Source organism: Scyliorhinus torazame, chromosome 4 (assembly GCF_047496885.1).
Source record: "Scyliorhinus torazame isolate Kashiwa2021f chromosome 4, sScyTor2.1, whole genome shotgun sequence".
NCBI classification, from domain to species: domain Eukaryota; kingdom Metazoa; phylum Chordata; class Chondrichthyes; order Carcharhiniformes; family Scyliorhinidae; genus Scyliorhinus; species Scyliorhinus torazame.
In genome coordinates, this window is record NC_092710.1 from 295,282,171 (window position 1) to 295,309,683 (window position 27,513).

At 47.3% G+C, this 27,513-nt stretch overlaps 1 protein-coding gene and 1 long non-coding RNA gene across 4 annotated transcripts in view; one reads left to right on the top strand and one right to left on the bottom strand.

Moving 5' to 3' along the window:
- Positions 1–544: 544 nt before the first annotated feature.
- On the top strand, positions 545–25,537 carry LOC140411006 (uncharacterized). Its single transcript, XR_011940784.1, has 3 exons — positions 545–748; positions 6,641–7,224; positions 25,225–25,537. It is a non-coding gene; the product is annotated as an uncharacterized lncRNA (long non-coding RNA).
- scml4 (Scm polycomb group protein like 4) overlaps positions 5,471–27,513 on the bottom strand; it is a 185,906-nt gene continuing 163,863 nt past the window's right edge. For all 3 annotated transcript variants that reach the window (XM_072499955.1, XM_072499953.1, XM_072499954.1), the window contains 2 exons: positions 10,210–10,373; positions 5,471–7,140 (listed from right to left, as the gene is read on the bottom strand). In XM_072499955.1, coding sequence (XP_072356056.1) covers positions 7,015–7,140; positions 10,210–10,373 — 290 coding nt within the window. In that variant the 3' untranslated portion in view covers positions 5,471–7,014. The remainder of the gene's footprint in view (positions 7,141–10,209; positions 10,374–27,513) is intronic.

A 27,513-nucleotide genomic window follows, 5' to 3' on the forward strand; every position in this document is an offset into this window, starting at 1 on the left:
GTTCCTGGTTTTTTGCCAGGGGCGGGGGGCTGCCCACGGCCCACCAGCGCCACAAACACCCCCCACCAGCACCACAAATACCCCAAGCTGCCCACGGTCCACCAGCGCCACAAACACCCCCCACCAGTGTCACAAATACCCCTAAGTTTTCCAGATTCGCCTACCATCAATGTTGTGGCTTTAACCACGATTTGTAGCTGAAATTATGGATGAAACTTCGGACAAAACTTGGCAATATTTCATTTAATTTTACAAATCTGCTCACTTTTTCTTTAGCATAAGAACAGCAATATTTGAAACTAACACGGTCCAAATTGAGACAGAAGTTTGTACATAAACCCAAAGTGTCAAACTGTAAGTTCAGCTCAAAGCTCATCTCTAGATTAGCAATATCTGTAAACTATTAGCCAGTTTACTCATTCCCTGCAAATTCCATCAGATTTAAATGCTACACTTCAGTAACTCATTTCTAAATAGTCTCTCAACCTGACCGTAGTGGTGGTTGATTGATATGGATATTGATATCAGCAGTGCAGCATCAGAAAACAGGAAGAAAAATCAATTGTGCAAATCATTGTACTTCCAATAATCTTCCCTTCCACCAAACTGGGTTACTAGCAAGAGAAATCTCACTAACCAACGAAGGAAAATATGTGAGCTTCTATATTTGGATCATGTGCCAATAGAATGACATCACACAATGGTTCAGCATTATAAATACCGAGTGAACAATTCCTGTTCGCAGTTGGTGAGTATTATTAATCAACAAACTTGTAGAATTAATCACAACTATTCGTGCATTTGGCTTGAGAAAGGCAGTAGCAGTTGCTGTTTGTAAGAAGAAGCCCAAAAATGGAAGAAAGCAACCTCCTTCGATAGGCTGTGTGTACATAAGTGCATACTTGTGTGTGCATGCACATGTATGTGGGCGCACATATGTGTGTGGTGTATATGGACCTATATGTATCATGTGCATGCATATTCTGAGGGACCACAAGGCTGTAATATTGTGCAGCGGGAATGGTGGATGTAATTTTGACATGCCCATAGTTTGGTATTACCATAACAAGATGTTGGCCTGTTTACTAGTGAAATTGGTGATGACGAGTGGAAGTTGGAGACATCTCAAAATAAAGTGCTGACTGTTCTAAAATAATGCAGTACATTAGACACTTGGGCTTGGTTTATGTGGACCTTTCATTAGGATTGCTGCCCTGTAATCACTGCCAGATATTCTCCAATTTTTAGAAGGGCTTGGTCCTTTAGTGCAATGCCAAGTGAGGGTGACTGCATTTAGCAAATGTCTGGAATATAAAATTATTTGTAAATTAAATTTAGTGCCATAAACTGTTGGGATAGACAGGAAAATGAACAGACAAAAAAGGTAAAATTAATTTTAAAGGAAACAATGCTAGATGGAATAAGGGATGTACAACAGGATGGAATAATGAGTACAAATGTCGCAAGATAATGCACACACCACAGAATGATACATGGATGTGCCACAACACAATGTACATATACATCACAGGTAATGTACACATCACCAGGCAATATACACATTACAGGATAACATAGGCGTATATCACAGGGTACTTTACAGACTTCACTGAGTAAATGTACACATATATCACAGGATTGTTCATTAAACAGAAGATAAGGACAAATATATCACAGGATCATAACATACAAGACTCATCCTTCATTGACCCCAGCCTGTAAATTACCAGGAAAAGCAAAGACCTCCATATTGGTTGATTAAGTACTGTAGCCGTGCATTTTTGCACTTCTTAGACAGATACCCTGCTCTAGCAACTGCTTGTCTGCATACATTACAGATAAAGAACGGGTGGAACTACAAGGACATGCCAAACAGGAACGTACAGTGTGGAAAGCAGGCCCTTGACATTGATGCTGGCATATCTATGGACTTAAAGAAATGATGTGCAACAATTTAACCAAGTAAAACTAAGAGTAATGAAATGCCCTAATCCCACCTGCACAACATGGAGTGGTGCAATTTTAACTTTAGGTGGTAGTGTAAACGGGGTATCATTGGAGCGGCCGACTCAACTATCCTATTAACAACACTTTTTTTTAAATTTAGAGTACCCAATTATTTTTCCCAATTAAGGGTCAATTTAGCCTGGCCAATCCACCTAACCTGCACATCTTTGGGTTGTGGGGGTGAAACCCATGCAGACATGGGGAGAATGTGCAAACTCCACACGGACAGTGACCCAGGGCCGGGATTCGAACCTGGGTCCTCAGCGCTGCAGTCCCAGTGCTAACCACTGCGCCACATGCTGCCCCCATCCTATTAATAACACTTCAATGAGGTGAACGGGCGGCCAATCCAATATTGTTTATGTACACTATCAGCAAAAGTTAAAATGTGTTGAAAGAAGTTTTAGCCTCTCTATTGTATATTAAAAATATTTTGTTTATCTGATCTCCCTCTCTCAGTATTGCATTTAATTAGCACCACTATTAACTGGAACACTTGCAATAAGATAAATGAGGGAATGTCCCACTGTAACTCTGGCAGAAACCCTGAACACCACCCCAACCCCACATAAAGGAAGCTTCCACCAACATTGCCACAACAGATTAGAAAAAAAAACTCAAGAAGTAATTCTCAGCAGTGACCTGTAAATTTGATCGAAAATGAATTTGCTTTAATATGAGACACAGCATGAGTATTCAGTGGTAATGGGGAATAGAAGACTTGGGATGTTTTTCTATTGCTAATCGATGGATGGTCTCTCAGGCTATTATGTGGGTGCTACTCACTTTAATGTGACTGAACCATTCCAGGACCAAGACAATTGATCCCGTTAATTACAGTATATCACTGGCCCAACATCACTTTCTCAGCATAGTGAAGGTGGACAATAAATGCAGCTTTCTCAACGATGACCACTTCCTAAGATTGCACTTCCATAAACTGCAGGAAGACAGGAGACCAAATAAAGGCAAATCTCTGTTAGAGTTAAGGATTTAAATTAAGAAACATAATATAAATTTATTCATAGTTAATAGGGAGACATTTTAGACATAAAATATTCCCCCAAGACTTTCCCTTCAAGTTTTAAGAAAACGTAGTCCAAAATTGAAACTTACAATGCCTCATATAAATGTATATATGGCAATTAAATCTTTGGCAGCCCACATATTGAATGCGTACATCTGTTGGTTTGTGTTTATAATGATTAGGAGAGACATGCTGATTATATAATTGCTGCTCTTGAATTGACTTTCTGCTTGTTCACAATATCCCATCTGTATGGTGAGTGTTACTAATTCACAAGAGATACTATACTTGGGACATTAACTTCCACCACCAGTGCTACTTTTGCCTACTAACACAGATCCCGCTTGCACTGGAGAATGCATGTGCCAGTTATTGGATAAACAGATATACAAGAACTGCAGTTAACTGGAATAAGTGTGCAATTGAAAAACTCGGAAAACCATCTCTGATCATTATTACAACATTGACTTAGTACGAGTGTAAGCCACTCATGGTGAATTGTAACCACAGAAAAATAAAAATGTGTTGTATCTGCACTGTTTTTGGCCTAAAACTGGCAGGACTGGTTGGAACTGGCAGTCGGACAGCCAGGTCGGGGGAAACTGAAACATTGTGGTTGGGAGGGAGAGGAAGGGGTGTGTAGGCAATCCCAGGATTATTTGAGTGATCCAGTGAATCGCTTCTGGCTCTTCCGAACCCACAAGGAATCTTTATAAAAATGTGAAATGTTCACTCACTGTGGCCTTTTTGGGTTACCCTATTGCTTCCCACGCATTCTTGCAGAATCATAGAATAGTTACAGCACAGGAGGTCATTCAGCCCATTAGGTCTGTGCCGGATTCTGCAAGAGATGCCACTCTCTAGACTTTTCCCCAAGGCCTTGAATTTTCTTCTCTTCAGATAAATATCGAATTCTCTTTTGAAAGCCATGATTGAATCTGCCTCTGCCACATTCTAGGTAGTGCATCCCCGATCCTATCCACTTGGTGTGTACTTTTCTTTTTACATCATACCGCCTTTGGTTCTTTTTGCCATTCTACTGAATGTTTAGTAACTGATGCTACAACCCTGACCACAACTTAGACCATGTTTAATTTTATATAAGGTAGTCACCAAGTAATCAAGTGATGAATTGTTGCATTTAAGTTGAGGCTAGATGGGCATATTTAGAAGAAGAAGGGAATGGAACATTATGCTGATAGATAAGCTGAATTGGAATAAATGGGTCTCTTTCCCATTGGCAGGCAGTGACTGGTGGGGTGCCACAGGAATCTGTGATCGGACCCCAACTGTTCACATTATATATTAATGATTTGGATGAGGGAACTAAACAATCTCCAAATTTTCAAATGATATAAATAAAGTTGGGAGGGAGGGTGAGCTATGAGGAGATGTTTCAACGTGATTTGGACAGGCTGATTTGGACATTAATGCATGGCAGAAGCAGTATAATGTGGATAAATGTGAGGTTATCCATTTTGGTCCTGTTCCAATGTCGGGCTCCAATCTGGAACTTCCCCCTGACAGATAGAGTCATCCAGACCGGAAATGTCAGCTCCCCCTTCTCTCTCCACAGACGCTGTCAGACCTGCTGAGGGGAAGTGTCTAGTTCAGCGATGAAAAAATCGGCACGGCCCCAGAACCAACCCTCCAATCGGCGAGGACTAGCAGCTGTGCCACATAAATCACACCGCCTTTACAAAGTAAATGGCCGGGTTCGTGGCCGCAGATGCGCACGGCGACGACCTGCAGTGATCGTGCCCCACAACATGGTGCGGGCCGCATGTGGACCTGGCCTGCCAGATAGTGCCCCCCTGGACACCCCCTTGCCACCCCGGACCCCCCCACACCAGTCCCCCCAGCCCTCGCTGAAGCCCCCTGGCCAGCAGCGCGGCTCCCCCCTGACTATGGCGGCTCTGGACACAATCTGCAGCCGCCACACCAGGTTCATGAAAACAGAGAGCACAAGTGAACTGCGCCGTCGTGAACTCGGTCCATCGGGGTCAGAGCATCGGGGGAGGGCCTTCAGATAACGTCCTGAGGCTGTCCCAATGGTCTGTGGTGTACGCCTCGATAATGCCATTTTGGAGGGGGCAGAGCATCCAAAAATAGGTGCCGCCCCAGATTAGCTCGTAAAAAGGGATTCTCCGCCCGATCGCCGATTACGAAATCAGCGTCGGGGAACGGAGAATCCCGCTCAAGGTGAGTCGCTGTTCAGAGGCTGTAGGACTGATTATTGTTTTGTTATCAGGTTTTCGTTTTGAGCAGTCAGGATCTGTTTCTACCACACAGTCACTCAAAAACTCTGGCAGCCGCTGGGAAACTCATATCTTCGGTAGCAGTTCGCAACTTTCAATTTAGGATGAGGATGTACAATAGGCAGTAACTGATCGGCCCTGTCCGCTTTATACCGGCCCTTAATGACTGCAATGGAAAGAAAGTCAGGCGGGTTTATTATAATGTTTTACACCCACTGAAATGTAACGTTATAAAGTCACAAAGCATTAGGTCAGCTTCTGTTGTCAATGATGATCATATTTTGCAGCTATAGAACGGCCACTGGCTGTGTGACACCAGAACGCAATGTACAACCTGGCGAGGAATTACACCTAGTTCCAATATATATCCGATTGCTAACATTCACCCGTATAAACTGACCAATCGAACCCACACCCTAGTGTACAGTGAAAGACAAACAAAATACTGCGGAGGCTGGAAATCTGAAATAAAAACAGAAAATGCTGGAAACCCTCAGCAGGCCTGGGGAGAGAACCAGAGTAAATGGCTTGAGTCATTTTTGAAGAAGTCATATTGGACTTGAAATGTTAATTCTGTTTCTCTCCACAGATGCTGCCAAAGTTGCTGAGGTTTTTCCAGCAGTTTCGGTTTTCATCCCAGTATACAGTGCATGGTTAAACTCAGTCCCCAGTGTTCACTGGCTTTTTTAACCTACACACCAACATACAGCAACTGGTGACAAATGTTTTCTCGTATTCTGGTTCAGTTTTGAGTTCTCTTTTTGCCTGTCACTGTTTATTTTTTAATTCAGCCTGACTGGTATCAGGAATTCCCCAGGCTTGTTCTGTTGAATGTTAAGATAGCTCGGGAGGATTGCCCAATTTTTTTTTTTTTAATCCACAAAAGGCTGCCTACATCATTTCAATCCAAGCCTGTTACTGTGTACAGATGTGAAGGTGGTGGTTTATGAAGCTCTTTGCTCCAGCATGGTCCCAGCTTTCCAGCATTCAACCCAAAGCAACTCGAGTCCTTCAGTTCAACAAACATATATCTATATTCACACATCATGTATTATATGCACAACAGATGTCAAAATGTCATAGATATGCTTTCTGCAAGTTTCCAAAGCCTAATCACATACAGAGTTCGATGGCATCTGTTAAGTAAAATGTTAACCTTTCAGTAGCAGAGGAGAATGATACACTTATTTACACAGTTCAATATAACTTGATAAAGGCAAAGCCATTCACCATTACTTAAAATTAGATTATGTTTGTACTGTACACATTACATAAAGGTATTTGTTTCACTCAGTCTGTAATTTTTACAATAATGCTACACACCCATTTACTCAAATGCTATTTCCAGATAATTCAGTCCATGATGAGGAAACCGGGTCAGACAAAAGGACTGCACAGATCATACCTCAGGTATTTCCACTCGAATCCTGGGTGTGAAAATGACAATACATGCATTATTGACATGTGATAGGATATTTTGTGCACAGATGGAAACAACAAATGAAGTTACCCACAAACCAGCCCTTGTGTGTGGTATTGCTGCAAGGCGTCAAGTTACTTCCAGCTCCTCTTTGTCATACGTATCAGAAGATTGCTGAACAACTGTAGTAGGGAGAAGTGTTTCGGAGTGCTGGTGCACCTTCATGGAAAGAAAATTAAAACAAAACAACAACAAAAAAGTGACTTGTCATCCATTTGCCCTGTTCCCGTTTACTCCTCGGCTTAGTATTTGCTATGTTTCAGTTTATCAATGTGGTAGCAGAGCTTCAGGGCTGGGCCCAGCTTCAGTCCCATGTACTTCATTATCATGTCACTCTTCAGCAAGATCAAAGCATTGCCATCAATCTCCTGCAAAAATGGGGAGTGGAAGAGAAGCACGTCAACTATTGAAAAGGTGGCTTACTTTTACCAAATGTGACAAAAACTACTGAGGTAAGAAAAGATTATTTGGAGTACAAGGCAGGTATGAGGATTAATCACAGGTAACATTTCAGGTTTTGACTTTAATGAATAGTGAATTCTCATTGATCTTTGCCTATCTGGTGAAAAGCTAAACAGTGATGTTAGAATAACACACTCGATGTTAAACCCACTTAAAGATGTCTAGATAATTAAATTAGCTGGTCCTGTCTTATGCCTGCTCAGAAAGACAATCTCGACTTGTTTATAGTTATAGAAGCAAAACCAAACACTTCTTAATCATTCATGGTAAATGTGCATCACTCGCCAGGCCAGCATTTATTACCTATCCCTAATTGCCCTTGAGAAGATCACAGTGAGCCACATTCTTGAATAAAACCAAGCTGCTTGGTTTTATTCAAGAATGTGGCTCACTGTGATCTTCTCAAGGGCAGACTAGACCCCAATATTTGTTAGGAAACTAGACAAGAAACCCAAACACTTTATTTTAAGTTTGTAAAACTGACGGAAGGAAACTTCATCCCCGGAGTGACGACTCTGACCAATAGGTATGTTTAATTTTAAAACAACCTTTAATTTAAACACAGAATTAACCACATTAACATTAAGGATGGGTTGGATTCTCTATCCTGCAACTCCCGAAACACATTTCCTGATGAGACGTAGAACTGGGTGTTAGGGGAAAATCGGGATTGACCACCTGCCCACAGTGCCTCCAGCCACTGGCAAAGTCCCCCTGCCCGCGCGGATTGGCCCTCCCGCGACTGACACGGTGCTGGACTGAGTCCGCAGCCACCACGCCGAGTTCCCGACGGATGAGACCCATGCCATCGGGAACTCGGCCGGTCGGGGGCAGAGCATCGTGAAAGTGGCGCCGCCCCCGATTTGGTCGTAAGCGTCGATTCTCCGGCCGATTGCCGAACGTGATTTCGCCGTCGGCGACCGGAGAATCCCGCCCCACAAATGCTCCGTTGGCATCAACACTTCGTCGCTGAAATGGAGAATCGGGCTCATAGTCACTCAAATGTTGAATCCAGCACAATAGCTTTACAATTATCAGTTAAACCATTCTTAAACACAAGTAAAAACGTACTATCTGTACTTGTTACTAACTTCAATTTTGCAACCTCAGTACAGTTCAAATGCCGTTGTAAATAACAGTATGGTTTACTTGCTTATCTCTGCAGACCTCTGGAGAGAGAAACCTTTTCAGTGACAACCTGAAAATCCTTCTGTCTTGTCAACCTGGTTGCATTTGGCAAAGCTGCTGTTCAACTTAAAAACTTCTCGTAGACGGCAAAAAACTACAGGCAGACCTGGCTCCTCCCATTAATTACATCATCTGTATTTCACTATGATGCTCCATCACCTGCTTAGCTAGGCCTACATACAATCATTTCTTTTTTTCTTATAAATTTAGAGTACCCAATTATTTTTTCCAATTAAGGGGCAATTTAGTGTGGTCAATCCATCTAACTTGCACATCTTTGGGTTGTGGGGGTGAAACCTACACAGACACAGGGGGAACGTGCAAAGTCTACACCGACAGTGACCCAGGGCCGGGATTCAAACCTGGGTCCTCAGCGCCGTAGGCAGCAATGCTAACCACTGTGCCACCATGCTACCCTAATCTCTAACAATCATACCAATGTTCCATTAGGCATCTCTATGAAAACAAGTAAATGGTTAATATTAATAATGACCTCACATCTTATGACCTCTTAATTGCAGCTTTAGCAGACACAGAGTCTGGATACCTTAACCTAGGTTATTTAATAATATTGCTGCAAGAAATATATACCTTTACTTAGGCTTCTAAAAACCCTTACTGCAACAGTTATAGAATACAATAGATACACCAATTTGTTACATTCCTCACGGTAGGCCATTTTAGAGAGCAGCCAAAAATCAGCCCCATTGCTGTGGGTCTGGAGTCACATTCAGGCCAAGGGTGAGATTCTCCGACCCCCCGCCGGATCGGAGAATCGCCGGGGGCTGGTGTGAATCCCGCCCCCGCCGGTTGCCGAATTCTCCACCACTGGATTTTCGGCGGGGGCGGGAATCGCGGCAGTTGGCGGGCTCCCCCCCCCCCCCCCCGCGATTCTCCGGCCCGGGTGGGCCGAAGTCCCGCTGCTAAAATGCCTGTCCCGCCGGCGTAGATTAAACCACCTACCTTACCGGCGGGACAAGGCAGCGCGGGCGGGCTCCGGGGTCCTGGGGGGGGCGCGGGGCGATCGGGCCCCGGGAGCTGCCCCCACGGTGGCCTGGCCCGCGATCGGGGCCCACCGATCCGCGGGCGGGCCTGTGCCGTGGGGGCACTCTTTCCCTTCCGCCTTCGCCACGGTCTCCACCATGGCGGAGGCGGAAGAGGCTCCCGCGCATGCGCCGCCCGGAGATGTCATTTCCGCGCCAGCTGGCGGGGCACCAAAGGCCTTTTCCGCCAGCTGGCGGAGCGGAAATTCGTCCGGCGCCGGCCTAGCCCCTTAAGGTTGGGACTCAGCCCCCCAAGATGCGGAGCATTCCGCACCTTTGGGGCGGCGCAATGTCCGACTGATTTGCACCGTTTTGGGCGCCAGTCGGCGGACATCGCGCCGTTTCCGGAGAATTTCGCCCCTGATCAGGTAAGGGCGGTAGCTTTCCTTTCCTGAAGGGAATTAGTGAACCAGTTGGGTTTTACATGACAATTCACTAGATTCACAGTCACTGGTTTATCATTCCAGAATTATTTAATAATTGGATTTAATTTCCTCTGCTGTCGTGGTGGATTTGAACTCAAGTCTCTGGATCATAAGTCCCAGGCCTCTGGATTACAGCAAAAGCAAAATACTGCAGATGATGGAAATCTGAAATTAAAACAGAAAATGCTGGAAATGCTCAGCAGGTCAGGGAGCATCTGTGCAGAGAGAAGCAGAGTGGGAGGATTACTAATTCAGTAATGATAACTCACTGTGCTCCCATAATCCGTATTTGTCTTTTCCTCATAGTCTTAACACTTACGTGCTTTTTGAAAAGCTCAGCATGTGGACCCAGAGCCTGAGGGTCAGATTCTCTGACAAACCGCATCACATCTTCCACAGTCCAGGTAGATGGATGCCTGCTCGGTGACCGAAGGAAGTCCTGAGAAAGCACATGTCGTTCAGGGCCTGAGGCAGGACTTGATGCTAAAATGACAGGAAGTACATTTAAAGAGACAGCAAAATTCTTTCAACATTATCCATTAAACAAATAATTATATCTTATCAAAAATAAAACAAGATAATCAAAAGCACACTATCTCCAACATGTGCAATGAACAGGAAATCTGGGCCCATTCTATAATCTTGAATATTTATGCTATTTGCGATTCAAACCATGCTCTTCAGCATGAAGGCTTGCCGGTTTTAAACATGGTTAGTTTGTTACGTAAGTAGGTATTGTTTGCCCACAGCAGAAGATTACAGTGTTAAGGCAGAAGATTTAATGCCCAATAAACTAGACATACATGTAATGAATATAGTTCAAATTGGCACATATATCCTATTCAATTCTTCTATATCTGTGCTTAGGAGCAACTCAGTCCTTTAAATTATTTTCCTGTATTGCAGACACCCCCACACAGTCTTTTGTCTGAGTCTACTTCCCCCCACCCCAGGTCCCACCTTCAATTTAATTGGTAACCAAAATTCTCTTCACAAGCAGACATTCTGAGATATGAAGATGGAAACACAACTCCAGTCTACTGTCTGTAATGTAGATTCTGATTTCCTCTGTAATCTTACATCAAAACAACTAGCTGACCTATCCTTCCCCCACCTACATTCTCCACAACCATCTCACTCCCGCTCCCCCACCCCCCCCCCCTCCCCCGCTCCCCTCGCACCCCCACTCCCTGGCAATCAACACCAAACTGGATGGAACACTGAGGCCTTGTTGTCGACAGTACCAATGAAAACCTCAAGAAACACCCATTTCTCTCTGCTTCAATCGGAACCAAACAGGATCACAAATTTAAAAACACTGCTTTTTAAAAGTTTAACCAAATCTGCAGCCCAAGCTGCTTATATTCAAACTCCCACCATGAGCTCCAAAGAGTTTTGTGCACAGTAACTGAAAAGCCTGTGAGTTAGGATGGAAGGGGCCCGGGTGATGGGAAGGAAATCACAGTTTGGAATTCTGACTCACTTTCACAGAAACATTCAAGGTTGCACAATGAGCATCCAGTGAAGGACCATTTTACTGCTATTGGTGGTGGTTGGGTGGGAGGGCCTGGGGCATTTTGGTAAAATTTGATTCAGAAAGGGAGTCAATAATGGGCCGCTGCCACATGGCAGCTCGCAGGCAATTCGGTGTGGAAGAGAAAATGCTGGATGCAGTCAGCAGGACAGGATTTAAGGTGAAATCTCTGTGGAATGAGTCATCGAGAAATGCGGCCACTTCCGCCTTTTAAATGGAGATACATGATTAGGCTGTGTGGAGTCTTCCAGCCAGAAGCAGAGAGCAGGTCACACACCCTGCGTGTAGAATTGCCGTGAAGCGCTGTCCAGGTAGGTGTTTTTGGCGCCAAAGCAAGGAGCAGGGTTGTTTCGATTTTACAGCTGCTGGCAAGCAAGGCAAGTGAACTGTGAAGATCAATGTGGTTTTCTTAAAAGTAAGAGACGGCCAGAGACTCAAATAGACAGTTTACCTATTGTATAGGATGTCACAACAGAATCTGCTTGAGAGAGCTGCACAGGAGAGTCGTGGGCAGGACAGTGCAGAGCAGTGGTAGAGTTAGAGGTTCAGGGCAGGACAGAGCAATGGTGGTGTTAAGAGTTCCAGGGCAGGACAGAGCACTGGTAGTATTAGAGCTCCAAGGCCTCTGGTTAACAGCCCTGAAAAATGAAACTTAACTCAAATCAACAAAGTATAAAGATGAGTTCTTGAGGCATTGATTTGTCAATTGTGATAACGCAAATGAGGCAAATCCCGTGTATGTTGCGACAAATGAGAGAAGTTTCAGAATTTGAAAGAGAAGTGGTGTGTGAAAAATTCCTTTACAGGTCCAGACCGCAGAGTCAGTTATTAATTTAGAGCTGACTCCAAATTAAAACATCAGGTTAAAGTCCAACAGGTTTGTTTCGATGTCACTAGTTTTCGGAGCGCTGCTCCTTCCGCGCTCCGAAAACTAGTGACATCGAAACAAACCTGTCCAAATTAAAAGACTATGCTGCTGTAGACCTGTAATACCACATTGAAAACACGGCAAAAACCCACAAAGCTGTCAGAATTCTGGTGTAGCATCTCCCAGGAGTATCCAGTGCTGAGTAAAACAAGCATTTTGTTGCTATTGCCCTTCATGACGACCTACATGTGTGAGGTTAGATTTTCCGCCTTCATCAAGATGAAGACGGCACAAAGGAGCTGGCTGTAGTCTGCACCTGATATACACTTTACCCTCTGATTCTTATGAACTGGATCGAAGTGAGATCATGAGGACAAAGCAAATTCGCCATTCAAATTAAAGGTAAGCAATCATGCCATGTGTCGCGAAGGTCGGTCGGCGTTTGTTGCGAAGGTCGGCCAACATAGGTTGCAAAGGTTGTCCAGTTGCCAAAAGTGTGTCTGGGGGGGGGGGGGGAAGGAGTTTGAAAAACACTGACATAAAGGCAGGACTTCCATACAGATTTAGGGAGTCCCACCTTCGAGAACTCGCCAGTCCCTCCAGGCACAGCGCCGCCATGGCGGGAGAGGCAATGCAGGGAGCAGTCTGGAACTAAGTCCTGGAAGCCATGGGACAGGTAAGTGACAAGAACCCCGGGTGGAGAGGATAGCAAACCTCTGTGGGGTCTCTGGGTGATAGGCTGGCGAGGGGGTTGGGGGGAGGGGTTGTGGAGGGAGGTCCGGAGTTCAACGGGCCTTAACGGGAGGGTTCTGCCAGTCAGAAGGAGCCTAATAAACGAGGTGCCCCCATCTCTTCCCATCTGAAATCGAACTTTGTTTTTTTTTCAGTCTCCCCCCGAACTATCATCCGCCCGCCGGCCTACAATTTGAGGCTGGGTTGGTAAAGGCCCTTAAGTGGCCACTTTAGCCCTGAATTGGGACAAGAGCAGGCTTCCCACCCGAGGCTCTGCCTGTCCCAGTGTAAAATCGCAACCAAGGTGCCCAGGGGGAATCCCTAATTGAGATCCTACTCTGGGGCAGGCAGGCTCCCAGCCCCACCTAAGGGCCTGCTGGGGAGAGAGTGTAAAATTCTGGCCATTGATTCCAGAACGACATGGATATACATAATTGTGTAAAAAATTTTGGGGGGCACAATTTTCAGAGTGGGCAAAGTGACCCAAAAATATAGATTTAAAGTAATTAATAGGAGGATTACAGGGTAGTTGAGAATCTTTTCATCCAGAGTGGTGGCGATCTGGAACTCGCTACTTGACAGGCTGCTAGAGGCATTTAAAACATATTTGGATATGCACTTGAACTGAAGCAACTTGTAGACCAAGAACTGGAAAGTGGGATTAGGCTAGATTGCTCTTTTTCAGCCGGCACAGGAGTATGGGTGAAACGGCCTCGCTCTGTGCCACAGGTTTTGTATGTTTCCCAGCTTTTGAGGCTGTGAACAATGTTGGACCAAGTAATTCCACTTCAGATGGAACAAGAAAATAATATTTGGTCCATCAAACCATTCCTAGAACACACCATGTTAAAGAAGATTACCTTGAGATGTCCCAAAATGCTTTACAGCCGATCAAGTATTTTTGTAGTTTGGACACTATTGTAATGCAGTGAAATGTGGGCTCCAATTTGCACATGGTAAGATCCCACAAACAGCAATGAGATAATAATCAAGGTCATCTGTTTTAGTGATTGTGGTAGTATGTATTAGGGGTCATGTGGGACTGGAAGCCCTAATGTCATTGGCTGACAGATCCCGGGTCCTGGTTGGCCGTTGACCTCTAGCTCCGCCCTGAAGGCGGAGTATAAGAAGCCGGAGTCCTCCTCCGCAGGCCATTCTACTATCGAGCTGCGGGGGAACAGACACGCTTAATAAAGCCTCATCAACTTCACTCTATTCGTCTCACGGAGTCTTTGTGCGCTACAATTTATTAAGCGTGCCTAAAAAGGACTATGGAGCTCAGGATCATCCCGGAATGCCTGAGGATCAGCCCCCACGCAGTGAACGCGGCAGCAGCCTTCAAGCACTGGCAGACTTGTTTCGAGGCCTACCTCAGAACGGCCACCGGCCGGGTCACAGAAGACCAAAAACTACAGGTCCTGCACTCGAGGTTAAGCACGGAAATTTTCTCCCTCATCGAAGACGCGGAGGATTTCCAGACGGCGTTCGCAGCACTGAAAAGTCTCTATGTCCTCCCAGTTAACCAAATCTACGCTCGCTACCAGCTCGCGACGAGACGGCAAAGTCCCGGAGAATCGATGGGCGAATTCTACGCCGCGCTCCTGATTTTGGGACGAGCCTGCAGCTGCCCTTCGGTGAACGCAAATGAACACACGGACATGTTAATGCGCGATGCTTTTGTGGCAGGTATGAATTCCTCCCAAATCCGCCAAAGACGTCTAGAAAAAGAGTCGCTAGGACTCTCAGAGACACGGGCCCTAGCAGCCTCCCTAGACGTGGCCGCGCGTAATACCCGCGCCTACGGCCCCGACCGCGCGGCAGCCCATTGGGCTCCATACGTACCCGTCGCGACAAACCCCCCCCCCCCCGGACACCCACAGGCTTGCGCGGTCCAAACGCCAAGTCGCACCGGGGCTGCTATTTCTGCGGCCAGGCGAAACACCCCGGCAGCGCTGCCCGGCCCGCGCAGCAATCTGCAAGAGCTGCGGGAAAAAGGGCCATTTCGCGGTTGTGTGCCGGTCCCGCGAGGTCGCCGCTGTCCCGGGAGAACAGGGAGCCCTGCACGCCGCTTACGCTCCACAACCCCCCCAGCGCCCCATGTACGACCCGCAGGCGCAGCCACTCTGGGTTCCGACCACCGCAGTCCCGGGAGAACAGGGAGCCCTGCACTCCGCTTACGCTCCCCAACCCCCCCCCCCCCCCGTCCCCACGTATGACCCGCCGGCGCTACCAATTTGGGTCCCGACCACCGCTGTCCCCAGAGATGAGGGAGCCCCGCGCGGTCCTAACGCTCCCCAACCCCCCAGCGCCCCATGTGCGACCCGCAGACGCCGCCATTTTGGGTCCCGGCCACCACGAGTGGAGGAAGGCCGCCGCCATCTTGGACCACCCCAGACCTGTACGACGCGTGGGGCGGCCATTTTGTCCACCCCCGCCGCCATCTTGCGACCCCCCAGCCATGTGCGATGTATGGGGGCAGCCATTTTGTTCATTCCCGACGCCATCTTGGATGGCAACAACGGACCCCAGTGTCGACGGCTCCACGGGGTTCGAGGAAGACGCTCCACTACTACAACCACGTCTCGCTTCAATTACGCTCGATCAAGCTCGGCCCCGGACACTCCAGACGACGACGACAACGGTGCTAATAAACGGGCATGAGACACCATGCCTAGTCGACTCCGGGAGCACGGAGAGCTTTATCCACCCCGACACGGTAAGACGCTGTTCCTTGACCACCTATCCCAGCGCACAAAAGATTTCCCTAGCTGCAGGATCCCACTCCGTACAGATCAAAGGTTTCTGCATAGTTACCCTAACGGTGCAGGGGAGGGAGTTCAAAAACTACAAACTACACGTCCTTCCCCAACTCTGCGCCCCCACATTACTGGGATTAGATTTCCAGTGCAATCTACAGAGCCTTACGTTCAAATTCGGCGGCCCAATACCCCCACTCACTATCTGCGGCCTCGCAACCCTCAAGGTGCAACCCCCGTCCTTGTTTGCGAACCTCACCCCGGATTGCAAACCCGTCGCCACTAGGAGCAGACGGTACAGCGCCCAGGACCGGACCTTCATTCGGTCCGAAGTCCAGCGGCTACTAAAGGAAGGTATAATCCAGGCCAGCAATAGTCCCTGGAGAGCACAGGTGGTAGTAGTGAAGACAGGGGAGAAACAAAGGATGGTCATAGACTATAGCTAGACCATCAACAGGTACACACAACTAGACGCGTACCCTCTCCCCCGCATATCCGACATGGTCAATCGGATTGCCCAATATAAAGTCTTCTCCACCGTGGACCTCAAGTCCGCCTACCATCAGCTCCCCATCCGCCCAAGTGACCGCAAGTACACAGCCTTCGAGGCAGGCGGGCGATTATACCATTTCCTAAGGGTCCCATTTGGCGTCACAAACAGGGTCTCGGTCTTCCAACGGGAGATGGACCGAATGGTTGATCAACATGGGTTGCGGGCCACGTTCCCGTATCTCGACAATGTAACCATCTGCGGCCACGACCAGCAGGACCACGACGCCAACCTCCAAAAATTCCTCCAGACCGCCAAAACCTTGAACCTCACGTACAACGAGGACAAGTGCGTTTTTAGCACCAACCGGCTAGCCATTCTGGGCTACGTAGTGCGCAATGGGATAATAGGCCCCGACCCCGAACGTATGCGCGCCCTCATGGAATTTCCCCTCCTGCACTGCTCAAAAGCCCTGAAACGCTGCCTGGGGTTTTTTTCATACTACGCCCAGTGGGTCCCCCAGTACGCAGACAAGGCCCGCCACCTAATACAGACCACGACCTTCCCTCTGTCGACAGAGGCTTGCCAGGCCTTCAGCCGCATCAAAGCGGATATCGCAAAGGCCACGATGCGCGCCATCGACGAGTCCCTCCCCTTCCAGGTCGAGAGCGACGCCTCCGACGTAGCTCTAGCGGCCACCCTTAACCAAGCGGGCAGACCCGTGGCCTTTTTCTCCCGAACCCTCCACGCTTCAGAAATCCGCCACTCCTCAGTGGAAAAGGAAGCCCAAGCCATAGTGGAAGCTGTGCGACATTGGAGGCATTACCTGGCCGGCAGGAGATTCACTCTCCTCACCGACCAACGGTCGGTAGCCTTCATGTTCGATAATGCACTGCGGGGCAAAATCAAAAACGACAAGATCTTAAGGTGGAGGATCGAGCTCTCCACCTTCAACTACGAGATCTTGTATCGTCCCGGAAAGCTGAACGAGCCGTCCGATGCCCTATCCCGCGGCACATGTGCCAACGCACAAATTAACCGCCTCCAAACCCTCCACGAGGACCTCTGCCACCCGGGGGTCACTCGGCTTTTCCACTTTATCAAGTCCCGCAACCTCCCATACTCTTTAGAGGAGGTCCGTACAATCACAAGGGACTGCCACATCTGCGCGGAATGCAAACCGCATTTTTTCAGGCCGGATGGTGCGCACCTGATTAAGGCTTGCCGCCCCTTTGAACGCCTTAGTCTGGATTTCAAAGGGCCCCTCCCCTCCACCGACCGCAACACATACTTCCTTAATGTGGTGGACGAATACTCCCGCTTCCCATTCGCCATTCCCTGCTCTGACATGACCGCGGCCACAGTCATTAAAGCCCTGAACACCATCTTCACACTGTTCGGTTGCCCCGCATACGTCCACAGCGACAGGGGGTCCTCTTTCATGAGTGACGAGCTGCGCCAGTTCCTGCTCAGCAAGGGCATAGCCTCAAGCAGGACGACCAGCTACAACCCCCGGGGGAACGGGCAAGTAGAGAGGGAGAACGGCACGGTCTGGAAGACCGTCCTACTGGCCCTACGGTCCAGGGACCTCCCAATTTCACGGTGGCAGGAGGTCCTCCCGGACGCTCTCCACTCCATCCGGTCGCTATTATGTACGAGCACTAATCAAACGCCTCATGAGCGTCTCCTTGTCTTCCCTAGGAGGTCCTCCTCTGGAACGTCGCTGCCGACCTGGCTGGCGGCCCCAGGACCCATCTTGCTCCGAAAGCATGTGCGGGAACACAAGGCGGACCCGTTGGTCGAAAGGGTTCACCTCCTCCACGCGAACCCGCAGTACGCTTACGTGGAGTACCCCGACGGCCGACAGGACACGGTCTCCCTGCGGGATCTGGCGCCCGCCGGCAACACACACACACCCCCGACACCATTCACCCAACCCCCGCCCTTCCTGCCACCGTCGCACCCCGCGACCGCCCCCTTCCCAGGAGGAACGGTTCCCCTCCCCTCAGGCCCGACCAAGAATAAAGCCCAAGCTGAAACCGTAAGGCTCCCGGAGACGACAACACCGGTACGAGCACCACCACCACCACCGGGGCCGAGGCGATCGACACGGACGACCAGACCGCCCGACCGACTCGTGGCGTCGATCTAAATCAATATATGGACTTTTCACAAGAACATTTTGCTTTTCTTCCGATACCTTCTGTAAATAGTTGAAACAGGACAAAATTGTACATACTGTATTGCCATATGAATGTTTTCCTCCCAGGACCAGCCCTGTAAACCCTTACCACCATGCGAAGCATCACCCCGCCGGGTTCATTTTTGACAAGGGGTGAATGTGGTAGTATGTATTAGGGGTCATGTGGGACTGGAAGCCCTAATGTCATTGGCTGACAGATCCCGGGTCCTGGTTGGCCGTTGACCTCTAGCTCCGCCCTGAAGGCGGAGTATAAGAAGCCGGAGTCCTCCCCCGCAGGCCATTCTACTATCGAGCTGCGGGGGAACAGACACGCTTAATAAAGCCTCATCGACTTCACTCTATTCGTCTCACGGAGTCTTTGTGCGCTACAGTGATGTTGGTCGGAAAGCGGGAAGAACGTCCCTTCTCCTTTGAGACAGTGCAATAAGATCTAAGAAGGCAAACATAACCTCTGCTTAATGTCTCCTCTGTAAAACAGTGCCTCCAACTATGCAACACATTATTAGTGCTGCACTAAAGTGTCAGACTACTTTTGCACTCGTGTGTCGGGAGCGGGACATGAAATCACTGCCTTCTCAGTTACAGATCAAAGTATTATCATTGACCCATAGCTGAAACTCAATGTACGCTCCACAATGTGTCCTGCGGCTCCTTAATAGTCTTGAATTCCCTAGATAAGTGAAGTCCCTGGTTTAATTAGAAATGCAGGAGGGCATTCAAAGAGAAGTACCAAGCGTATCTAAAAATGCTGGTGAAGCTACAACACAGGACACCCTGCTTGCATGTGACAGATGGAGCTAAGTGACCCCCATGGCAGCTCAGTGACCTCAGATCTGAGCCCTGCCACATCCAGAAATGGTGGTGGACAATTGAACAACTAACTGGAAGTAAAGTCTGCACAAATATCCCCATTCTCAATGATGCAGGAACCCAGTATATCTATGCAAAAGACAAGGCTGAAGTATTTGCAACCATCTTCAGATGTGCTAAGTAGATGATCAATCTCGGCCATCTCCTGAGGTCCCTAGCATCATTGATGTCAGTCTTCAGCCAATTCTATTCACTCCGTGTGATATCAAGAAACTGCTGAAAGCTTCGGATAGTGCAAACGCGATGGAGCCAGAGGGTGGTGAATCTGTGAAACCCTTTGCTGGAGAAGGCTGTGGAGGCAAATCACTGAGTGTCTTTAGGTACATAGATAGGTACCTAGATAGATAGGTTCTTGATTAATAAGAGGATCAGGGGTTATGGGGAGACGGCAGGAGAATGGGGATGAGAAAATATCAGCCATGATTGAATGGCGGAGCAGACCCGATGGGCCGAGTGGCCTAATTCTGCTCCTATGTCTTATGGCTCTGACAATATGGGCCTCTGGCAATAGTGATAAAGATTTACACTCCTGAACTAGCCGCGCCTCTGGCGAAGCAATTCCAGCACAGCTATAACACCGGCATCTACCCGACAATGTGGAAAATTGTGCTGTCCATAAAAAGCAGGACAAATTTTAGTAAGGCATTTGATAAGGTTCCCCATGGTAGGCTTATGCAGAAAGTAAGGAGGCATGGGATAGTGGGAAATTTGGCCAGTTGGATAACGAACTGGCTAACCGATAGAAGTCAGAGAGTGGTGGTGGATGGTAAATATTCAGCCTGGATCCCAGTTACCAGTGGCGTACCGCAGGGATCAGTTCTGGGTCCTCTGCTGTTTGTGATTTTCATTAATGACTTGGATGAGGGAGTTGAAGGGTGGGTCAGTAAATTTGCAGACAATACGAAGATTGGTGGAGTTGTGGATAGTGAGGAGGGCTGTTGTCGGCTGCAAAGAGACATAGATAGGATGCAGAGCTGGGCTGAGAAGTGGCAGATGGAGTTTAACCCTGAAAAGTGTGAGGTTGTCCATTTTGGAAGGACAAATATGAATGCGGAATACAGGGTTAACGGTAGAGTTCTTGGCAATGTGGAGGAGCAGAGAGATCTTGGGGTCTATGTTCATACATCTTTGAAAGTTGCCACTCAAGTGGATAGAGCTGTGAAGAAGGCCTATGGTGTGCTCGCGTTCATTAACAGAGGGATTGAATTTAAGAGCCGTGAGGTGATGATGCAGCTGTACAAAACTTTGGTAAGGCCACATTTGGAGTACTGTGTACAGTTCTGGTCGCCTCATTTTAGGAAGGATGTGGAAGCTTTGGAAAAGGTGCAAAGAAGATTTACCAGGATGTTGCCTGGAATGGAGAGTAGGTCTTACGAGGAAAGGTTGAGGGTGCTAGGCCTTTTCTCATTAGAACGGAGAAGGATGAGGGGCGACTTGATAGAGGTTTATAAGATGATCAGGGGAATAGATAGAGTAGACAGTCAGAGACTTTTTCCCCGGGTAGAACAAACCATTACAAGGGGACATAAATTTAAGGTGAAAGGTGGAAGATATAGGAGGGATATCAGAGGTAGGTTCTTTACCCAGAGAGTAGTGGGGGCATGGAATGCACTGCCTGTGGAAGTAGTTGAGTCGGAAACATTAGGGACCTTCAAGCAGCTATTGGATAGGTACATGGATTACGGTAAAATGATATAGTGTAGATTTATTTGTTCTTAAGGGCAGCGCGGTAGCATTGTGGATAGCACAATGCTTCACAGCTCCAGGGTCCCAGGTTCGATTCCGGCTTGGGTCACGGTCTGTGCGGAGTCTGCACGTCCTCCCCGTGTCTGCGTGGGTTTCCTCCGGGTGCTCCGGTTTCCTCCCACAGTCCAAAGATGTGCAGGTTAGGTGAATTGGCCAATGATAAATTGCCCTTAATGCCCAAAATTGCCCTTGGTGTTGGGTGGAGGTGTTGAGTTTGGGTAGGGTGCTCTTTCCAGGAGCCGGTGCAGACTCAAAGGGCCGAATGGCCTCCTTCTGCACTGTAAATTCAATGATAATCTATGATTAATCTAGGACAAAGGTTCGGCACAACATCATGGGCCGAAGGGCCTGTTCTGTGCTGTATTTTCTATGTTCTATGTTCTATGTTCTATGTAAATCCAACTCGGATAATTACTACCCCATCAGTGGGGCGGCACGGTGGCACAGTGGTTAGCACTGCACCCCTACAGCTCCAGGGACTCGGATTCAATTCTGGCCTCGGATGACTGTCTGTGCGGAGTTTGCACTTTCTCCCTGTTTCTGCTTGGGTTTCCTCCCACAGTCCAAAGATGTGTAGATTAGGTGGATTGGCCATGCTAAATTGCCCCTTAGTGTCCAAAAGGTTCGGTGGGATTAATGGGTTACGGGGATAGGGTGGAGGTGTGGGCTTAAGTAGGGTGCTCTTTCCAAGGGCCAGTGCAGACTTGATGGGCCGAATGGCCTCCTTCTGCACTGTAAATTCTATGATTCTATGATACTCTCGATTATCAGCAAAGTGAGATGGAAGAGGTCATCAACATCACTATCAAGCAGCACTTAGTCAACAATAACCTGCTCATGGATGCTGAGTTTGATTTCCATCAGTGTCACTCAGCACCTGACCTCATTACAGCATTGGTTCAAACATGGACACAAGAGCTGAACTCAAGAAGTGAGCTGAGAATGATGGTCCTTGACATCAAAGCAGTATTTGGCCATCTGTGGCATCAAGGAACCCTGGTAAAACTGGAGTCAGTGGGAATCAGAGGAAAACTGTCCAATGATTGCAGTCCAACCTAGCACAAAGGAAGATGGCCGTGCTTGTTGGAATTCAGTCATCTCAGTACCAGGACATTTGCTGCAAGAGTTCCCGAGGGTGATGCTCTGAGCCCAACAGTCTTCAGCTATTCATTAATGGCCTTCCCCCGATAACAAGGCCACAAGTGGAGATGTTTGCTGAGAATTGGACGATGTTCAGCACCATTCGTGACTCCTGATACCAGAGAGGTCTGTGTCCATATGCAGCAAGGCCTGGATAGGATTGAGGCTTGGGATTTAATGGGATTTCTGGCCAAGACAGCATTTTTATTGCTCATCCCTGCTGCCATTGTGAAGGTGATGGTGAACAACCTTGGGCTGCTACAGTCCGTGTGGTGGAGGTGGGGAGGGAGCTGTGCAGAGTTCCATGATTTTGACCCAGTGACAGTGAAGGAACGTCGAAATTACTCCAAGTCAGGATGATGTGTGACTTGGAGGGGAACTTGCAGGCAGCAGTGTTCCCATGCATCTGCTGACCTTGTTCTCCAGGTGGTAGAGGTTGTGGGTTTGGAAAGTCCTGTTGAAGGAGCCTTGGTAAGTTGCTTGGTGGAGGGAGTGGATATTGACGATTGTGGATGGGGTGCCAGTCAAGCTGGCTGCTTTGTCCTGTATGGTAGTGAACTTCTTAAGTGTTGTTAGAGCTCCACTCTTCCAGGCAAGGGGAGAGTATTCCATCACACTCCTGACTTGTAGATGGTGGACAGGCTTCGGGGAGTGCGAAGCTGAGTTCTTCTCCACAGAATTCCTGGCCTCTCACCTGCACTTGTAGCCACTGTGTTCAGTAATATTGTCCAGGTCTTGCTACATATGGGCACAGATTGCTTCATTATCTGAGCAGTTGCAAATAGGATCAGGAGTTGGCCATTCGATACTGAACACTGTGCAATCATCAGCGAACCTCTCAACTTGTGACCTTCTGGTGGAGGGAAGCTAATTTTGAAATAGCTGAAGATGGTTAGGCCTAGGACACTACCCTAAGGAACTCCTGAAGTGATGATCTGGGACTGAGATGATTGACTTACAACAACCACATCCATCATCCTTTGTGCTAGATATGACTACAACCCGTGGCTGATAAGTGACAAGTAACATTCGCACCACACATGTGCCAGGCAATGACCATGTCTAATAAGAGAGAATCCAAGCACCCCGCCCCCGCCCGCACTTGACATTCAATGGCATTGCTATCACTGCCCATCACTGAATCCTCAACTGTCAACATCCTGGGGGTTACCATTGACCAGAAACTGCACTGGACCAACCATAGAAATGCGGAGGCTACATGAACAGGTCAGAGGTCAGGAATTCTGCAGCAAGTAATTCACCTCCTGACTGCCAAAGCCTGATACACCACCTACAAAGCACACAGGAGAGTGATGTAATACTCTCCACGTCACTGGATGAGTGCAGCTCCAACAACAATCAAGAGGCTCAACATCATCCCACACAAAGTAACCAGTGTGACTGGCACCCTATCAACCAGGATAAACATTCACTCCCTCCACCACTAACACACAATAGCAGCAATGTGTACCATCTACCAGTCGCACTCAGCAACCCACCATGGCTCCTTTGACGGCACCTTCCAAACCTGCAACCTCTACCACCTAAAAGTTAAGGGAAACTTAGGAACACCACCACCTGAAAGATCATATCCAAGCCACACACCATCCTGTCTTGTAACTGTGCCATTCATTCACTGTCACTGGATCAAAACACTGGAACCTGCTTCCTAACAGCATGATGGATGTAGCTACGCACATACATACAAACATATTAATTAGGAGCAGGCCATTTTCCCCCTCAAGCCTGCTCCACCATTCAATAAGATCATAACGGATCTGATTATAACCTCAAGTACATCTTCTTTCCTACCCCCAATAACCATTCACCCCCTTCTTTTTCAAGTTCCCATACAAGCTACATACCATCCTGGCTTGGAACTATCCCATTCATTCACTGGCTGTGTCAAAATCCTAGAACTCTCTTCCTCACAGTACTATGGGTGTAGCTGTGAACATACATATGAACACATGAATTAGGAGTAGAAGTAGCCACTTGGCCCCTCGAGCCTGCTCCTCCATTCAATAAGATCAAGGCTATTCAGCTTTGCTTAAAAATATTCAAAGACTCTGCTTCCATCACCTTTTGAGGAAGAGAGTTCCAAATACTCACTACCCTCTGAGAGAAAAAAAATCCTAATCTATGTCTGAAATAAGCAACCCCTTATTTTTAAATAGTAACCCCTAGTTCTGGAAACATAGGAGCAGGAGTAGGCTTTTCAACCCTTCAAGCCTGCTCCGTCAATCAATGTGATCTTCTATCTCAACGCCATAATCCTATGCTATCCCCATATCCCTTGACACCTTTAAAGAGTGTAGAAATCTATCTTATTTCCTTCTTAAATATATTCAGTGACTTGTCCTCAATAGCCTCCTGAGGGAGAATTTCACAGGCTCACCACCTTCTGAGTGAAGAAGTTTCTCCTCATCTCTGCATCCAGTCTGACAGCCTCGTCAGAAATACCTTTGAATTAGATCCTCTCTCATTCTTTTAGACTCCAGTGAATACAGGCCCAGTCAACCCAATCTCTCCTCTTACGACAATCCTGCCATCCCAGGAATCAGCCTGGTGAACTGCAATCCCTCTATGGCAAGCATATCCGTTCTGAGACAAGGAGACAAAAACTGTACATACTATTCCAGGTGTGGGCTCACTGAGGCCCTGTACAGCTGCAGTAAGCCATCCTTGCTCCTGTACTCAAGTCCCCTTGCAATGCAATTTGCCTTCCTATCTGTTTTCAGTGACTGGTGTACTGGAACACCCTTCGTACATCAACAGTTCCCAATCCATCATCACTTAAGTGATACTCTGCAATTCTGGTTCTCCATCCGAAGTGGATATCTTGACATTTATCCACATTGTACTGCGTCTTCCATGTATTCGTCCAGTCGCTCACAAGCCGGAGCGTGGCGATTATCTGTGAGCTCTCTCACACAGATCCCCTTCTTACATCTCCTATAACCGTACTAATCTCTTAAAACTAATTCTCTTGCAGGTTTGAAGATTCTCAGAGGCCCGTGGAATAGACCTGATGACCCGACCCAGCAGAACTACCCTCTTATGGACTGATGGACTTATGGATTGATCTGATCTCTTCACACATCTTCTCTACTGAGTAGTACCACACTCCTGTATGCTTCACCCGATGCCTGTATCTATGCATTTATATTGTGTATTTTATGTTTTCCCTATTATGTATTTTCTTTTCATGTACGGAATGATCTGTCTGAGCTGCACGCAGAACAGTACTTTCACTGTACCTCGGTACACGTGACAATAAACCAATCCAATCCAATCACTCAACTTGTCTTAATCACCTTGAAGTCTTTTACCATCCACCTCACCACTCACATTCCCAACAAGTCAGCAAATTTGAAAATATCACATTTGGTTCCTTCATCCAAATCATTGATGTATATTGTGAATAACTGGGGCACAAGCACTAATCCCTGCAGGATCACACTAGTCATTGCCTGCCACTTCGAAAAAGACCCATTTATTCATCCTTTCTTTTTCCCGTCTGCTAACCAATTCTCAAATTCTAATCAATACATTAACCCCAATACTATATGTTTTAATTTTTCGCACTAACCTCTTAGTGGGAACTTATCAAAGCTTTCTGAAAATCCAAATACACCACATCCACTGGTTCACCCTTATCTATTCTCCTAGTTCCATCTCAGAAAACTCCAGTAAGGTTTGTCAAACATGATTTCTCTTTCATAAATCCATGCTGACTTTGTCTAATCTAGTTGATATTATCTAAGTGTCCTGTTATCATATTCTTTATAATAGACTCTAGCATTTTATCTACTACTCACATGGTATGCTTGCCTTCGTAGCGAGTGGATTCGACTACGGGAGCAGAGATGTTAGCTGCAACTATACAGAGCCTTGGTGTGACAACACCTGGAATATTGTGTTTAGTTTTGGTCTCTTTATCTGAGGAAGGATGTTCTTGACATAGAGGGAGTGCAGCAAAGGTTAACCAGACTGATTCCTGGGGTGGCAGGACAGACGTATGAGGAGAGAGTGAATCAGCTAGGATTATACTCACTGGAGTTTAGGAGAGTAAGGAGGATCTCATAGAAACAAATAAATTCAAAAACAGCTTCTTCCCCGCTGTTACCAGACTCCTAAACGACTCTCATACGGACTGAACTGATCTCTTCACGCATCTTCTCTACTGGGTAGTGCTACACTCCTGTATGCTTCACCCAATGCCTATGTCTATGTATTTACATTGTGTATTTTATGTTTGCCCTATGTATTTTCTTTTCATGTACAGAATGATCTGTCTGAACTGTGCGCAGAACAATACTTTTCACTGTACCTCGGTACACGTGACAATAAACAAATCCAATCAAAACCTATAAAATTCTAACAGGACTAGACACGGCAGATGCAGATAACATGGATCCAATGGCAGGAGAGTCCAGGACCAAGGGTCACAGTCTGAGAATACAGGGTAAACCATTTAGGAGTAAGATGGAGAAATTTCTTCAGCCAGAGAGTGGTAAGCTTGTGGAATTCTCTACCACAGAAAGCAGTTGAGGCTAAAACATATGTTTTCAGGAAGGAACTGGATACAGCACTTGGGGCTAAAGGAATCAAACGGTATGTGGGAAACGCGGGGACAGGTTATTGAGATGGATGATCAGCCATGATCCTAATGAATGGTGTAGCAGGCTCGAAGGGGCCTACTCTTTGAGCCCCCTCTTTGAGGGAGTAGCATGGTAGCACAAGTGGATAAGCACTGTGGCTTCACAGCGCCAGGGTCCCAGGTTCGATTCCCTGCTGGGTCACTGTCTGTGCGGAGTCTGCATGTTCTTCCCGTGTCTGCGAGGGTTTCCTCCGGGTGCTCCGGTTTCCTCCCACAGTCCAAAGACGTGCAGGTCTGGTGGATTGGGCCATGATAAAATGCCCTTAGTGATCAAAAAGGTTAGGAGGGGTTATTGGGTTACGGGGATAGGGTGGAAGTGAGGACTTAAGTGGGTTGGTGCAGACTCGATGGGCCGAATGGCCTCCTTCTGCACGATATGTTCTATGTTCGTGCTCCTATTTTCTATGTTTCATGTTCAGCTAACTGGTCTGTAATTCCCTATTTTGCTCCCCTCCTTTTTTTAAATAGCAGCTTCTGTGAAGTTATTTGTGTTTTCCTCCATGAAGACAAAACTAAAGTAGTTGTTTAATTGTTCTGCCATTTCTTTGTTCAATGTTATAAATTCTCCCATTTTGGGACTGTAAGGGACATTTGTCTTTACTAATCTTTGTCTTTTTATAT